The 12,235-nt window shown below is 43.0% G+C and overlaps 2 protein-coding genes and 1 long non-coding RNA gene across 17 annotated transcripts in view; 2 read left to right on the top strand and 1 right to left on the bottom strand.

The window, feature by feature from the left end:
• Nucleotides 1-8,554, top strand: part of mcf2l2 (MCF.2 cell line derived transforming sequence-like 2) — a 78,394-nt gene extending 69,840 nt beyond the window's left edge. For 8 of the 12 annotated variants that reach the window (XM_042111486.1, XM_042111485.1, XM_042111489.1 and 5 more), the window contains exons 28-34: nt 1,299-1,385; nt 1,973-2,044; nt 2,736-2,822; nt 3,059-3,174; nt 3,717-3,832; nt 5,830-5,924; nt 6,843-8,554. In XM_042111486.1, the coding sequence (XP_041967420.1) occupies nt 1,299-1,385; nt 1,973-2,044; nt 2,736-2,822; nt 3,059-3,174; nt 3,717-3,832; nt 5,830-5,924; nt 6,843-6,946 (677 nt within the window). In that variant the 3' untranslated portion in view covers nt 6,947-8,554. The remainder of the gene's footprint in view (nt 1-1,298; nt 1,386-1,972; nt 2,045-2,735; nt 2,823-3,058; nt 3,175-3,716; nt 3,833-5,829; nt 5,925-6,842) is intronic. The other 4 variants (XM_042111491.1, XM_042111490.1, XM_042111492.1 and 1 more) reach the window with 4 other exon arrangements.
• Nucleotides 5,606-5,823, bottom strand: LOC121724751. The gene is made up of 2 exons (XR_006035296.1): nt 5,678-5,823; nt 5,606-5,646 (listed from the first exon to the last, which is right to left on the bottom strand). It is a non-coding gene; the product is annotated as an uncharacterized LOC121724751 (long non-coding RNA).
• A 2,191-nt stretch (nt 8,555-10,745) lies between the features above and the next one.
• Nucleotides 10,746-12,235, top strand: part of ect2 (epithelial cell transforming 2) — a 31,841-nt gene continuing 30,351 nt past the window's right edge. For all 4 annotated transcript variants that reach the window (XM_042057429.1, XM_042057428.1, XM_042057427.1 and 1 more), the window contains exons 1-2: nt 10,746-11,141; nt 11,965-12,124. In XM_042057429.1, the coding sequence (XP_041913363.1) occupies nt 11,995-12,124 (130 nt within the window). In that variant the 5' untranslated portion in view covers nt 10,746-11,141; nt 11,965-11,994. The remainder of the gene's footprint in view (nt 11,142-11,964; nt 12,125-12,235) is intronic.

Below are 12,235 nucleotides of genomic sequence, written 5' to 3'. Positions count from 1 at the left end.
CACCACCCTCTGTCCTGACGTGACCTTGGGAAAGGTCTCCATTGAAGGAGGATTCATAGATACCCTCTCGACCAGCATTGATCTGTCTGTCACCCCATGTCCCGGCTGTTGTTGCATTGACTATCGAGGCATTGAATTTCATTTGGTCCGACAGAGCTTTTTGTCACAGTGCAGTCCTTGTCATCATTAAACCGGTCTAGGAGCCAGTAAGCTGCAGGGTGAAAGGGAAAATATTGGCCGGCAAAAGAGATACTGGAGTTGATGTGATGGCTGAAGTCTTTCAGCCCAACAAAATGTCAGGTCGTAGTTTTTCATTGTCTTGTTATATAGCTTGTGACATTTCAGAAACTATTCGGAATTACTGAAAAAGATGTTTTGATTCAACGTTTCAAAGAGGTTTATTAGTCTAGATGGAATTGGAGGCCGCCGAAACAGTCTAAATTATAATGTAAGCATATTTTAAATATTTGACCTTTTGTCTCATCGCTTCCATTGTGAGGGAGTGAAATTGCATTGCCTAGGGAATTTCAGTCTGAAGCAGGTTTGAGATTAAACACATACCTCTGAGGTATATTTGTTGATAGCAGAGCTATTCAGAACCTCTTTGAAGGAAATAAAATGTGTATTTGGAATTAAAGGGGGTTATGTCCTTACAGTTACTGTAAGTGGTATCTGTTTTCTGTCAGTGGCACCACAAACTGCCATTGAGAGCACTTTTGGTGAATGCGGACTAGCTGAGGTTTCTGTTGAGAAATGTGCACACAGGCAGGTTTGTGGTCGTGTCCGCGCCGGGCCTGCAGAGCCTGTGGCTGTCTGTGAACTTCAGCTGTCGGCTGCTTTCATCTCGTTAGCATAGCCCTGCCATTGATTTTCCCATCGGCGCCTGTGAAGTGGCTCCGCGTGGCCGAGTGCGCGCTATATGTCTTTATCATCCCCCCACTTTCTCTGTGTCCTCCCTCCATCTAATGCATCAGTCTCCCTGTTGACCATCCGGCTGTTCATGGTCCCTAAATAAAATGAATTAATAAACTTAAGCCGCATGGTGTTAGCAGAAATCATCAGCCTCTGCTTATTGCCAGCTTACACACACAACAGAGATCGATACGCGGGGACCAGAAAAAGGCTGAATCCTGGAGGCTATTGCTCCCATCGCTCCTGCCATTTATTAGTGTTTGTCTCTCATCGCTCTTCCCTCCCTCCCTCCCTCTCCTCCCTCACTCACTCACTCTCCTTCCCCCATCCTCCAGTCATCTTTTCAGCCATACTAATTGCTAACCTCTGCCTGCCTCTCACTCCAGAACCTGCACCCAAGGAGATGGAGGTTCCTCGCCGCTTCTCTCTAGTCTCCTCTGTTAGTGCCTCTACCGCCACGCGCGTCACCAAAGGTATCTGGTCGCGCGGACCTCTGGTGTCCTTGCTCTCCTCCTCCTCTGCTCACACTGTCCTTATAAAACTGACATAAGCAGGTGCAGAAAGGTTAGCGGCGGCGCAGTCAGGGAGAAGGTGAGGGAAGGAGAGGGGGGGGGGGGAGTCCACTCTGACATGCCTACGAGAAGGAAATAAAAGCCCATTTTCTCGACAAGTCCTGTGCATTAGGGCTCCTTTATGATTTATGAAATGACGGAAATAAAATCTGTGAGCTTCCTCTCCGAAAAAAAAATCTCAAACTTCAGAAATGTCATTGAATATTTAAAAGAAATCTCATCAGTGATAAACGGAGAACGTTAGGCTCCTGACATTTTGAATAGTGCACGCCATTGGGAGCTGCCTTGTACGCGGTAGCTATTTGAGTTCCGATGAATTTTTCTATGGGTGATGAAAACAAAAAAATGCATTTTAGAAGCGTGTCTCTCCTTCCCCTCTCCTCTTCTGATATATTCATAACTTTAGAGTGGCATGAGAAGCTTTCAGTTCACTCTCTAATCCTCCTTGTCAATATGGCTTACATTTATGTATTCACTGCTTTATCCAGGTCGACTCTCTTCTAGCCTTAGATCCAAGAGACATGAGATTAAGAGTGACCCCACACCACTAGGTTATGAAGGTACTGCTTTGTGTTTGCGGATGGTGCATGTCATGCCTTAGAGATACAGAGAGAGAGATGGGAGAGGATGTGTTATTGTGAGTCTGTGTGCAAAAATGAAAAAAAAAAATCCCTTGTTTTCCCTCTTGCTTGTTTTTAAGCATGTTAAAAATGGTTTGCTTGGAACATTCCTGCATGGTTCATTTCATAAACAGAGTGACCTGATGCGACCTGCTGATGGGTGGGAGGAGGGGTGAATCTGACACTTGTGTTTTTAATGATTGTCTTTCAATCGATATTTCTGACAATATGAAGAAGCAACTGACAGCCCTAGGGAAAACACAGGGCATCTGGTCACCCTCGCGTTTTCAGTTGATGATGTTGGTGATGTGTGGTGATGTGCTTTTGGAATGGCGTGATTGCTTTTTTATTTGGAGTGTGATTACTGCATGGTACCCTGTGCTGTTTTCATCCGCATGATGAGGAGAAATCAGTTACTGAAAGGGGTTTGATTTATTTCAGTTTCAGAAAGCAAAGCTTTATGTGTTTGTGTACGTGTGTGTTCTGCAGCCTTTCTCTGTTTGGCAAAGATTGCATGTGAGTGTGTGTGTGTGTAGGGGTTGTAAACTGCACATGTTCTGTGTTTGGTGAAGCACTTGTGGCAGCTTGTCAGGATATCTCTGCTGTGTATAAAGACTTCATTTTCTCTCAGATGTACATGGGGGTGTGCCAGTCCCAAGCAAACAAAAAGGTACCACAAGTACCAACTCAGCTGTGCCTAGATCCACCTCCCAGCCAGGTAAACGTCTAAAAGAAGCAAGGACCTTTCTTGTGTGTTGGTGAGGTGTCCTTGTGGAAGTGTTGGTATATGTGACTCGAGGTTCCTGGATGAACTGGGTTATATTTTGGGGAGACCATTTTGAAACGTGCATCTGATTTCAGACATATCCTTTTACAGTTATTATTTTTTGTGTGTTTGCCAACAGTGTAATTCCTTTTTATAACCACTCCTGCACCTATGTGGCCTTTCTTTAGGATGGACCCAGCGGCGCTTGCCCTCAATGGACACAGAAGATTTTGAAACCATACCATCAAGTGCGGAGGAACTCTCCAACTCATCTGACGGTGAAGAGGAGCGAAATAACAAAAATGTACGTTCCGTTAAATGAGTCCATGCATGTGTATGCCTGTGTGTGTGTGTGTGTGTGTGTGTGTGTGTGTGTGTGTGTGTGTGTATGTGTCCGTGCACTCACCATAGCGCTTTTGAGTCATCCCAATCCCTTCCGAAAAGACTTTCTCAGGGTAATTATTTCCCAGCAGCACTGATCCTCATTATCATGAGCCGAGGACTTGACATTTAAAAGACAAAAAAAGGAAAGGGATTAGCCTGGTGTTGCTTTATCTCCGCCGCTTTAAACTCCCAGCATTTCACTTTCTATTACAATCTGTCTGATGTGTGAGAGTAGGAGAGAGCCGCTTTAATAGACCAGCTCCATCATGATAATGTAACGTAAGATTCTCACCACATAGATACACTCTTACACACACACACACACACACACACACACACACACAGGGCGCACATTAGATACTTGTCTCTCTCTCGATCTGTCTATCCATCTCTCTATCTGTCTGTCCATCTATCTAATTCTCCTCTCTCGGTTTCTCTCCTTTCCTCGCTCCGTCCTCTCAGGGGGAAAATGAGCGGTTCCAGGCCCAGTTGGCGTATGAGGCAAGGACAGGGCAGGATCTGGCTTTGGAGTCAGGGGAAATCGTGCAATTCCTGGAAGAGGCCGAAAATGGCCACTGGTAAGTGTTCGGACTTCACTCCCCACTGGCTGTGTGCCCCACTCTTCCATGCTGAAAGGGCTCTTGGGAAAGCCACTGGGAGCCCTGCAGCTGGTTAGCCTATAGAGGGAGACATGGCTCTTCTGTGCCGTTAGATGCTTACTCAATGCTCAGTCATCTTAAAGTGATACACCAACACTGCAGGGAAGATCATTGACACAGTTGCACATTTACATGTGCTCTGTGTAAAATAATTTTCTGGGGCTATTTAGTTGCTTGATTTGAAAGCTAGAGACAAAGCAGTTGAAATCAGTAACGCTCACAAATGCTTCAACGGGGCAGTGTAAGGTTTAGGGCCATGATGAGCTTCAAGGACTTCAAGACATTTGGAGATTTTAACTTAAAATAATTGTTCACCCATTAGTGTGACCCGTTGATTGCAATGCCTGTTTATTTACTTCGTAACAAGTTCACGTTATTAACACCATACCAGGTTGTTTATGAGTCTGCATAAATGTCTGTGCAGAGGATTTAGAGCAATCTTGTACTTAAAAACTCAAGCATTTCACAAGAACTAGCTACAAATGAAGGATGGTGGAAGCTTAATGAATTATGCATTAGAATATCACTTACAGTAAACTAAACTCTAGTTAACTTTATCATGCTATCTAGGGTTAATGGTTGAGAGGGAAACCTATTGCAATTGAAAAAAAAACTTTTGCATTTGGAGTTTCTTTACTTGTGGTCCCATCTGAAATTAAAAGTTAATTCCCGTGTAAGCTTTTTCTCCCAATGATCCAGCATATTAAAAATGTTTCTTGGGCAGATGAGTGTACCGTCATGGCGATGAAAAACAATGTTGAACTGAATAATTGATTGGGCTATCCTTCCTCCTCCACAGAGAGTTGTTATTGCCACTTATAGAAATAGCCTGCCAGCCAGCAATGGATGAGAGTCTCTCTCCCACTTCCCCTCACTCTTTTTTAGGGGGAGGGGTGGACTATGAATACCCTATGAAATTAGGCCTCCGCTTAAAAATGCTTTGAATATGCTCATATTTCATCACCTCATGCATATTTCATCTCTGAAAACCACGTTCAGTCATTTGCGTCCTCGGGTCGGTGCCTTGAAAGTATCTTACACCCTTCTCGCTCTTCTTCTCTCCTCCTCCTCCTCCTCCTCTCTTTCTCTTACTCGCTATCTTCCCTCTTACTCTTCTCTTTAACTTTTCAAGCCACACTTGTGAAGTAATAAAGAATTCATTGGGCTTTCATGGACTCAGTCAACACATGCCCACTAGCAGGGGACATGCTAAGGCAGAGAGGCGGTGTTTTTATGGCCTCTGTCATTTTCGCTGACTGAATCCTTCGCTAGATCCTCCCCACAGTTAGCAAGCTCTTCCCTGGAGCTACCGCCTGCCACACCTGCCTCTCTGGATGAGGAGTATGTGGTTCTCACCTAGCCTCCCTGCGCGGGTAATGTCCTCTGCCTCCTGTTGCTAGCACATTTAGATTAGAGAGTAATGGCGCTGGATTGTTACACTCGTGGTGCTGTGTAAGTATCGAGCTGCGAGGCTGTTGCTGTGTGCACCTGTGTTGCATCAGTCAGAACCATTCGTGCTGAGACCTCGTGGTAAGCTGACACTCAAATGTTTTTAGATATCCATAAGGTCAGGCGAGGAGCTGTCTCTAAAGTTGAATGTCTAAATAAATCATACACTCCACGAAGGCTTAGTTCTTAAGGAGTGGCTGAAGACTTTTTGATATATTTCTTTAGCATTTCTCTCATTCCTTCAATCCATGTCAATGACAGTTCAGAGACGGGTGTAGAAGGAACTTGGGATCAAAATTCATGGAAATTCATGACGTTTCATGCTCAAAGGCGCCACGAGTGTCAGCTTTTCAGTGGCAGAGAGTAATCCAGTTTTGAGATACTTTGAGTTCTTCCAGCCTAGGAACGTGCCTCTCCCTTTTAAGCCCGTTACTGAAGTTGAACGTTGTTTTTTCCCCATGTTATAGGCTAGTCAAGAACCATATTACACAGAAGACAGGCCTGGTGCCACCTGCAATACTACAGTCAACCGCAGGAAGACATGAGCTTTACAGTCACACTGGTACATCCCACTAACCCAGTGTCCATTGCAAGCAAGCACTTACAAGGAATTTGAGAGGGGTTGGGAGAGGGCTCATACTGGGAAGTGGGAAACATGGCTCGCGTTGCTTGGTCGCTAGCATCGAGGGAACACAGCCGTGCATGATGTCATCCATTGTGGCATGATCCCTCTCCATTTCCACTCTCCAAGCTTGGCTCTGTCATGTTCACAACTCGCACTTGTGTGGTTTGTTTTGATGCATTTGTTTGTAATGGCAAGTGCTTTGTTAGTCCTAGGCCCTTCATCTGAAAAAAGAAAAAAAAACATGTCTATTTGGGGCATTAACAGCTGAGGCTTATGCTTGGGGCATGTGCATACTTTTGCTTGGAGCTTCTCGACGAGTGTACACTTACAAGCAGCACAGCTCCTTTGTGGTTTGAAAAGCTGGGTTGATAACTCACGCTGTTTACAAGCATTAAAAAAGTGATACTTTTGCTCTTTATTTTTCTGTTTTAATTTTATAATTTTTTTGTACCATCTTTATATTTGATAAACAGCGCTCTTGCATTAATAGTGCTGTTGCTCTAACTAATAGGTTGAGTGTTGTCCTACGATGAAAAAAAAGAGGAGTTAAAGAAATAAGATCCTGTCAACAAATCAACTAAAATCGTGATGTGAAGATCATAACATTCTAGTCTTTCAGTAACATGTGATTTTAGAAACTCCCCTTCTTTGGTCGTGGTGTGCGCTGTACCCTATAGTGCCATTGTCCCCTGCTATTTTTGTCCTGCTTGTCTGAATCTTTAAATTCCCCATTCCTCACTCCCCTGTTGCTTGGCACTCATTCACTTCAAACAGCTGTGTTGTCCTGGTTTGGAATATGTGTGGCTGACCCTCTCCTCTCCTTCTGCTGCCCCCCTCCCGCCCCCTCTCTCACAGACATCTTCAGTGACTTGTGCACCGCGGCACTAACGGACACCGAGGAGAACGAGGATGACGCCGGGGGTGACGTGGCTACAGTCAACCGACGGAATTGCATCTAAGACTGCCGATCCGACCGCCTCGCTTCAGTGCCAAGCATTTAAATGAATGCTGCAGGATGGGTGCCCGTGTAAAATTTCTTCAGAGAGAAAAAAAAGCACAACAAATACCACACCACAACGTCTGCAAAGAATGTCCCATCATTGTATATGGGCAACCCCTGTTGCGTTGCTGCTACAGCATTGCCAGCCATATTGATGAAGAGAACGAGAAGATGGGGGGGGGGGGGGGGGGTAGTGAACTGCTCCCTCCGGCCTCAGTAGCCCTACTTCAGCTGCCAATGTCAAGCAACAAATTGCATGCCCAGTCAGCCAGGACCCCCAGGAGAATCTCAAGCCCTTGTAAGCTGGTGCTCAGTGCTTTCATTACCAAACTTCACTGTGCCTTCGTAGGGGCATATTGTAGCCTGCTCTCCTTTGGCTAAAAGTGCTCAACATTTTTGAGGGGGAATCACTCCAGTGACAATATGGGTCTCAAAATACCACAGCGAAACGAGGAATGCATACAGTGTGTCACAAGCTTGACAATGACATGGCATACTGTGAATGCTCTGCACACAGGCTTGGTTTTATCCTGACTCTGAGAGAACATTTATCAACTGTACTGTCCTGCTGAAATTTTCAACCTGTACACTAGTCTCTGCTATTATACACAGCACTTCTTGAAGATTTGTGTAATGTACCTGTATATTTGTATACTCTTTCTAAAATGTCAGCTAAACTAGTGTTTCCTGGCTTTATTACAGTTAAATCTCATTTGGAAAGTGTCAAGTCATATATGTATGTAATTGTTGTAAAGATTATTGGCTTATATCTTTAATGCAGGTATCCATCTCAAATACTTTTTATAGGCTAGCTAAAGACGTTCAGAATTGCCTTGGTAATGACACTTTAATTAATATATCAGTTAAATTGAATATTTACAACATTAACTCAGTATTTTAGTAACTCTCACCATCAGATATATTCCAATAGTACTGTAGGGACTATGTGGCAGTACTGTTTTGTTACAGTGTTGCATACCTGAATGTTTCAATGTAAGTTTGTATATTATGTCAATAATATTATTCTTAAATTTCATTCATCTTTTTGTAATTAACCTTGTAGTGACGCCATACCATAGATGAATGGTTTTTAAACCTTTCAAACCATTTCATCCAAGCAAAAAAGCATTCCATCAATAATACGCCACAGTACAGCTGTCTCTATTAAGGGATACTATTCAATTCAGATACCTACCAAATCATTTCAAGGAATATATATGTACAGTATAAAGATCTTTTAAAGGCTTTCTCGAAATTAAGTGGAATGACACAATTCCATAGCAGGCCTCTGTAGTCCTTTCAAGCTGTCTGCTGAGTTTCACATTGAATATTTGAAGTCTTACTTAAAACTCAGATGATTGTAAACAAAAGCCTTCAGTGGTTACTGCATACTGTTGGGTTCATATGAAATTGTCATATCTTGTATTTAAATTGACCATTATTATTTAAAAGATTAAGGGTTCTCTGACTAATTCTTTTTGAAAATTATCAATGGAATGTATGAGAAATGTTTTATTTCCTGTCTGTACATTTGTAAGAATATGAAAATACATGGGCTATAAGAGTATTGTGGTGACTTTTCCTTTCTCACTTTCTCAGTGATCACTGATATGTCCGGTCAGTTTCGCAGATGAGAAGTCTTTATGTACGCCTGACTAGCGTCACACTTGAGCTGCAAGAAGTCATTAATGTTAGACTTAAAAGTCTACTACTAAATATTTGACTTTGTCTACAGTGGATGGAATTATAGTATAAAGACCTGAACATGGATAGAATTATAGTATAAAGTGTGATCTAAAATTTGAATTGTCATTGTTCTTTACTGTTTCAGACATCCCAACTTGCAAAAAGTCATTTCAGGGAGGCATCACGAAGCCCCCCCCCCAAAAAAAGAAATTTTTAGCCTATACAATAATGTCAGTACAACAAATAAGGAAGGCCTATAGATAGAAATTGTGAAAATAAAATATGTAGATTTTGGTAGTTTGGTCTTTTCATGTAGCCTTGCCAACTAGCCATCTAGTAGGCTATAGGCCTGAATAATATGCACATGAATTGACACTTGTTAAACTCACCTCAACATGTCTTTTGCAATCATTTAGGCAATGCTAAAGTCACTGTTTACAAACAGTGCAGCGTGCAAGACTAGGTCCATCATTATGTTTTACTCTTATGAGACAAGGGTAGCCTACACTACACAAATGGGCCTTACATTTTCCTTTTTTTGAGGCACTGACTCTACCATGACGCTCCTGTTTCTACTGAACTGATTAATTAAGTTCGGGAGAAAAGACATAAAAGCCCGCCTACACTGAAAACTGATTGGTTGATTTAGCGAAACAGGCCAATCAGGATGCTCTCTGTCTTTGATGCGCTCAGACACACACGCACCACCTCTCTCTCTCTCTCCCCTCGTGTGCGCGCTACACTCAGATGCACACGCGGTCTCGCATGCGCGCTCTTGATCGCTCACTCTAGATTCCGGGAGATTTTATCTAATTTGCGGGCGTCAGGGAGCCGCTATCAATATGCGGGAGACTCCCGGAACTTCCGGGAGACTTGGGATGTCTGCTGTTTTATAGCCTACTGTTACTACTTAGAACCAATAATTAGTCAAGCTGAAAATAATTCTAACCTAACTTCCCATCACCAGTAAAGCAGGTAGTTGTGTTTTTGACCATTACATCCAGGGCAGAACCACTTTTGACTGAATGTCAGATTTGTTGTTCTCAACAGAGAGACATATTTAGTCTCCCAAGAGACAGACATTTGAACTTTGGGGAACTACAAGTTATTTTCCTCAAGACTCAAGCAATAAAGCCCTATAATATTCGGAAGTAAGATATGAACCACTCTTGAAAGGTTTTTTTTTTGCCACTTGACAATTTAGTCCATAACAGTCAATCAGTCTGAGTGAATAAGAACATAGGTGTGTGCTTTTCTCCGAATCGCAGAGGGGGTAAAAGTGAGGTGGTAAGTAGGCTTCACTGAGCTTTATTCTACTGAGTGCCTTTCAAGCTCCAGAAGAGAGGGAGGGGGGAGCGAAGCTTTCACAAAGAGCTGGGGAAGATGTGACGAGCATACAGAAGCACCGGAGTTCAAAAAACACAGTGACGCTCAGCACTTTGTCCTTCAGGCTCCACACAGGTTCCAGGGGATCTCTAAAGGCGCCCACTGCAGCATCCCAGCTCTAGGTGCATGGGCAGAATGCATCATAAGGGCTTGTCCCTGAAACAAACTCCCAGAGATGGCACCAAGGGAACCCAAGGCAGAACAAAGCTGTTGAACTTCAGAGGAAGTCTCTTGATTGAAAAGGTTATTGTTGGATTCATACTAACAATGAGCGAGGAACAAAGTGTTTCAATCTAACCGGGCCTGTTCGTAAAATGTTTTATTTCAATCAGTGCAACAAAAATAATTCACGATTACATTTAATTTTTCATAAATGTCTGTAATTTTTATATGTCCAAAAAGGCTAACGTGACCTTGACATTGAATATGGTCTCAATGAGGATACCATAGTTGTTCAGAAAATGTTAAATATGCTCGCAAGCATACATACAAGTAACATACAAGAAGCATTCCTGAACTCCCTACTCCAACCACACACACACACACACACACACACACACACACACAACCAGACTGCGTCTGCCCCAAAGCGCATTGTAGTTTGAATCGAACGTCCAATCAGAGGCGCTAACGTCGTCTGACGTCGTGCTACTTCCGTCAAGCTCTCGGACTTCGACCAATCTGCTTGCTGCTGTATCTGTTTGTCGCACAATTTGAATTCTTGTAGTTTAGTTGTAGACTTTTGCGAATATGGAATGTAATGTTACAGTTCAATAATGTTATTTTCAGTATAGCTATGGCGAGTCGCAAAACATTTCGGTGTATTTAGGTTTGCTGTCAGTGTACCGTTGCTCTGACACCTGCAAGTACCGTTAGGAAAAACTTGTATCTGTCAGTCATTTGGCTAACTAACGTTAGCTAGCTGCCAGCGTAATATTAGTTAGCCCATTACCTGCGTGAGCTAGCAAGCGACACCAGTTTGGTTACCTTTAAAGCTGGTCATCCAGCCAGCTACCAACTAATAATTGTGAGGACGGTTGTGAGGAGATAAACGAGGTCGGTCAGGATATTTCCCACATAAGGTAAGTCTGCATTTGTATGATAGATGATTGGCGACGTTGCATGTTGATGTTTCTTTTGTCTGCACCTGTGCCAACTTTAGCAAGTGAGCCTTAACGTTACACTTATTTTTTCAAGTGGACACTCATAATGAGCTACGTTTATCAACATAATGTTAATAGTTGTTCACATAAACCAACATGTTGCTGGATTTCACATCTACTAATGAACACATCATCAAAAATCTAGTTTGAGCTGAAACGTTAACGTTAAGTTTCAACCGACGATTTAGGGATAGATGGGCTTTGAGCCAGGCTAACTTGGGCGAACGTTAACGTTAATGCAAAGCTCAGATCTTAATATTTACGTCAACGTTATTTGTAAATAATAAGCTATGGTTAACTGTTTTTTTGTTGTTGTTGTACAGTTAACTTGAAAGTTTAGAAGTTTAGGTCAAGTTAACGTTAACATTTAACGTTTACGTTACCTTCATCTTCAAGCTTAAGCGATGCTTTCGTGGCATAAGTTAGGCCTAACGTTAACTTAATGAGTGAGAAGAAATTTGGTTATTTGGACAAAGCTAAACATGTGTGCGATCTAACCACATAAAAGACGAGATCCAAAAATGCCGTCAGCTACGTGGTGTTTGGAGAATGATGTCAACACAACTGTTTGCTGTGCCGCCCTGTCTCTCAGGCTGAAGGGCAGCGGTTGTTGAACACACATAGGCTAGTCTTTATATTGCACAGAATTCTAGTTTTCCACGACACCCACTTGGCATTTGCACTGTATATTTCCATATTTTTTCACCTCTTTGTTGCTTCTAAATTTTTACTTCTCTGACAGGATTGGGTCACCACCCCCTGTCACACAGCCATGGCTGACTGCAGCATAGTCACTATAGGGACCACTCGTAGCCTGCTGGTTGACTTCTCTGTGAATGACTCCAGAATGGCAGAGACCTCTAAGGAGCACACTTTCCTGGGCCTACCGGACGATATGGATGGTAAATGAGATTCTTCTGTTACCTCAGCCGGGGCCAACAACTTACCCTGGTGTCTGGCTCCATGTACTGATCAGAAGTTTGACTGAGATTGTTGCCATAAAGTAGGCCTAC

Source organism: Alosa sapidissima, chromosome 12, assembly GCF_018492685.1.
Source record: "Alosa sapidissima isolate fAloSap1 chromosome 12, fAloSap1.pri, whole genome shotgun sequence".
Lineage (NCBI taxonomy): Eukaryota > Metazoa > Chordata > Actinopteri > Clupeiformes > Clupeidae > Alosa > Alosa sapidissima.
This window is presented reverse-complemented; position numbering and strand designations above follow the sequence as displayed.